Here is a 3,914-nt window from a genome sequence, read left to right as displayed (position 1 = left end):
ATCATACATATACAATGCTACATCCATCCAGCTTGCACTGCACCAACACAATAATACGGAGCTCAATGTTTACAGTGAAGTGAGCTGGTACAGCTCCTTCTCATCAGGTATGCAGGCCCACACAGACAAACCTTTCTGTCCTGGTAGTATTCGGCGGCCATGCTCTCTGCCGCTGCCTGCGCCTGATTGCTCACTAGTTTCTGGTGGGGAAGCTCATGTCAGCTCTAAGCTCTGGGTTATAGCAAGGTTACTACAGCCGGGAGGCAACTCATTAACAGTAACTAAAACGGCCATGTGAGCCATCCTTGTTCAGCCACCTGGCCTCAAGAGAAAGCACATGCCCACAGTTGATGAATCTGTGTTCATATTCAACAGATTCATGGAGGTCTTAGTACCTTACAAGAGTAAATAGAACAAAAAAACATATCTTACCTAAAATCAGAGGATAATGTGTAATAATATGAAAGTTAAATACTTTATTCCTTCAACATGAAATTTGTCTTTCATATTTCTTACACATTTTAGAGGATATTCTGGTTGTATTTAACATGTGCTTCCTCCCTGTTTTCAATATTATGAGTTATCAATAAAAGCTGCCATAAAGACCTGACAGGAAGTTGATAAAGTTTTTGGCTATAGACTCCATGCAACCGATCTTCCGAAACAGAATGTTGACGGTGTAGGGTAGAGGCAAGGGTTACATTGGCTGGAGCATTTGTTAGATTTGTAAATATTTCCAACCTACCTTACTGCATCAGAAAAAAATATTTAATTTGAAATATTCACTTGCTTGATAGCATTAGTAATATTTTTTTCTTGCACTAATAAAAATGTTAGTATTTTGTTATATATGAAGAATAATTTCCCACACCGCTTACCCTCTATATTTGCTTAACCCTATTACCTTCTTTGATATGATCTTACTTCAGTATTATATCTTCACTGATATCTACAACTTTTGGCAATACAATTGTTATAAAGAGACCCCGGGGTAATTCTTGTAAAGACTAATACCAACTGTAGTTTTGCTTACAATTCTCATTTGTTAAATGCTTCCTTTATATATAACTATCTAAATGAAACAGATTCCAACCTACTCAATCTACGTAACACCGTAAAAAGCAGTACTAAACCAACTCAACCACATAAACTAAATGTTCTTTAGTGGGTTGTGTCCTCAAGTTTATTATGTACCATTCTCTGGGTGTTAGCTAGATTGCAAGGTTCTGAATCCTTGTCATGGAGGATAGTTATACAATGCTGCCATTATCTTTTATTGGGAAAAATTTCAGCTCTGTCAACCTACAAAGAAAATTTACCTGAAACTTCTTAAACATAGTTAATTCTTAGCTTGCTTATGATTTTGTAATTATTACACATTAATGTCTGTGTTAAAAAACTATCACTCCATATTATTCACTCATATTAGTTCAGTTTTCCATGTTACTTAACACTTTTCAGTCAATCCTCAACACTTTTCACTAGCATAGATGTTGTTGACAAAAGCTTTATCAGCCTACACATCTCATTGGTAATGTGCACAATGTGTTGATGTAGCCTGGAAAATCTTGAAAAATAATTCTGATGTCAACAGAGTACGTTAGTATAGAGCAGAGGTTTCCAAACTGGTACAAATTAATTGAGCACATTTCTGAAGGATTTGAGGGTTGAATTCTGAAATACTTACATTGACCTCTGAGTAGACGATATCAATGAAGCTGCCAAGCACAATGATGAAATCAAACACATTCCACGCGTCGCCAAAGTAATACTGCAAACAGTACAGAAAGTGAAGAACTGATTAGCTACGAACAAAACCTAATCTACTCTGACTACCAGGCTGAGGCAGGCAGTCATGGTTCTACTGGCATGGCCAAGAACTGCTCTCAGTGACAAGGACCAGAGTCATAGTGGGATTTAGGAGTTTATCATGTCTATGGTGAGATGCTGGATTTAGGCAGCAATAAGTGTTGCTGCAGGTTGGATGGAGAATACAGGATGAATGAGGCAGATATGAATATTTTATTACAAAGGAGGTGTTCTTAAGGCCTATATTTTATGTGTTTTATATACTAACTGATAGTCTTTAATGCTCTTCTTTTCAAAACAATGACGGATCCAAACTCAGTTTCTTGCCAAAAGAACATCTCAAGTACATACTGTTAAGTTAATATTTGGAGGACACAGCTACAGCAGCCTCCCACTGAAAATAAAACTTGTTAACAAGTCTTACTGCAGTTTAAGGTAGTTCCGAGCCCAAGCTACCTCACTCGGCAGACTACCATCACCATACCCTTGAGGACCTGTCACATGGACAGTGTGGGGAAGGTTGCCTACTCTCACCTTTGGAGTAACAGCATTTAAAATTAAGATTTGTGAAAATTAAGAGCAAGACAGGTAACAGATAATACGTAGACTCTCTAGAATGTTTTATCGGTCAGGTGGGCAAACCTCCCAACGTTTAACTGTTTAGTTTCGCATTCTTGTAGCCATAGTGTTATTGTCATCAGTCCCTACAGCAGCAGCTACCCTACTAACGCTGTCATGAACTCTGGTATGTTTCTTACAAACCTCCAGCTTGGAGTAGGCAATGTCGAGTATACTGCCCAGCACCACAAAGAAGTCAAAGATATTCCACGGATCTAGAAAATAAAACTGCAAATAGCGCAGAGGATGAAAATAAACAGGGCATTACTATGGACCTTTAGTAACCTAACTTATCAAAAATAAAATATCAAAAATTAACTTTAAAGCTGCAATGAGAAAATACTCTTTTTTTGGATTTGTTAGTGCAGGGGATGAGGATGCAGCTAATGCAAATGCTGTGCAGTTTATTTTTGTTTATTATGAATGATGTTCATCAAAGTTGATATGTATTTTGTGTTATTTTGAAATCAATAATACTGTTTACAAATGCACTTGAAATATAGTTACGTAAAACAAGCATAAACATATTTTCATCTTTGTAATAAACATGTTGGTGACTGAAAACTAACAACTTGTTAATGAAGTTGTCAAGATGAAATGTAGTAACTGGTGAATTAGTACCTGGTAACAAATGGCACAAACGTTTTAAGCTGAATTAAAATCTGATGAGAAAAAATATCTGCAACTAAATATTTTATCCAAGCACAAAGACCTTCATTGATGTGATTCTGTTTGTCATGTGTAATGTTGTATCAAACTAGATATGCAGGTTACTGAAAAATTGTAATCACATGAAGCAGAATATCTTCATAGGCTTGTGGTTTGCAAAGCATTTGGAACTTGGATTCTAATAACAAAATATATTTATACACTCTTTCAGGCATGAAGATAAAGAAATCTTGTCATTTGTAATATTCTTGTGCTCTATAGCAAACTAATGTATCCTTTTCTTTAAATTGCATGTAGTGTACATTAATACTGTAAATAATTTAGTTCACCACACAAGAGTCTGCTATAAGTAGTGACATCTAAATATGCGTAAATTTGTCCCAAAAATACGTAAATGAGAATGAGAGGGAGTTAAAAGAAAAGTGATTCAGCAATTCTGAATAGTAATAAAAAGTTAAGCACATTCTGGTAATCTATTGTGACCTGCAATGTGAAATTATATTTTAGATATTTCAAGTTTTATCAAATTAGCATTCTGCAGCAACTGCAGCAGCCTGAAAATAACAAAGAATATAAATCATATAATTATCATGCTAAAGGATATATGATAATTGAAATCCCCTCTAAAATATGACATCTTTAACAGTCACTCCAAATCCTCCCCTAAAAGTCGTTCCCAATCATAAAAAAAAGAAGAGAAAATACTTTCATTGCATCTTTAAGAATGAAGAGTACACTCTTGTAATAAGCAACCTGCAAATCAAAACTGAAGATATGTCTAACAGACAGCAACAGTGGTGGATCTAGAGAACACTTGC

The 3,914-nt window shown here is 35.6% G+C and overlaps 1 protein-coding gene across 1 annotated transcript in view; it reads right to left on the bottom strand.

The window, feature by feature from the left end:
- LOC119592950 (muscle calcium channel subunit alpha-1-like) overlaps window positions 1–3,914 on the bottom strand; it is a gene marked incomplete at its 5' end in the record, with an annotated part of 130,968 nt that overhangs the window by 37,918 nt on the left and 89,136 nt on the right. The window contains 1 exon segment of the mRNA XM_037941842.1: window positions 1,688–1,771. Within this exon segment, the coding sequence (XP_037797770.1) occupies window positions 1,688–1,771 (84 nt within the window).

This window comes from Penaeus monodon, chromosome 31 (genome assembly GCF_015228065.2).
Source record: "Penaeus monodon isolate SGIC_2016 chromosome 31, NSTDA_Pmon_1, whole genome shotgun sequence".
Taxonomy (NCBI): domain Eukaryota; kingdom Metazoa; phylum Arthropoda; class Malacostraca; order Decapoda; family Penaeidae; genus Penaeus; species Penaeus monodon.
Note: the sequence above shows the minus strand (reverse complement) of the source record. Positions and strands in the feature narration are given on the sequence as shown.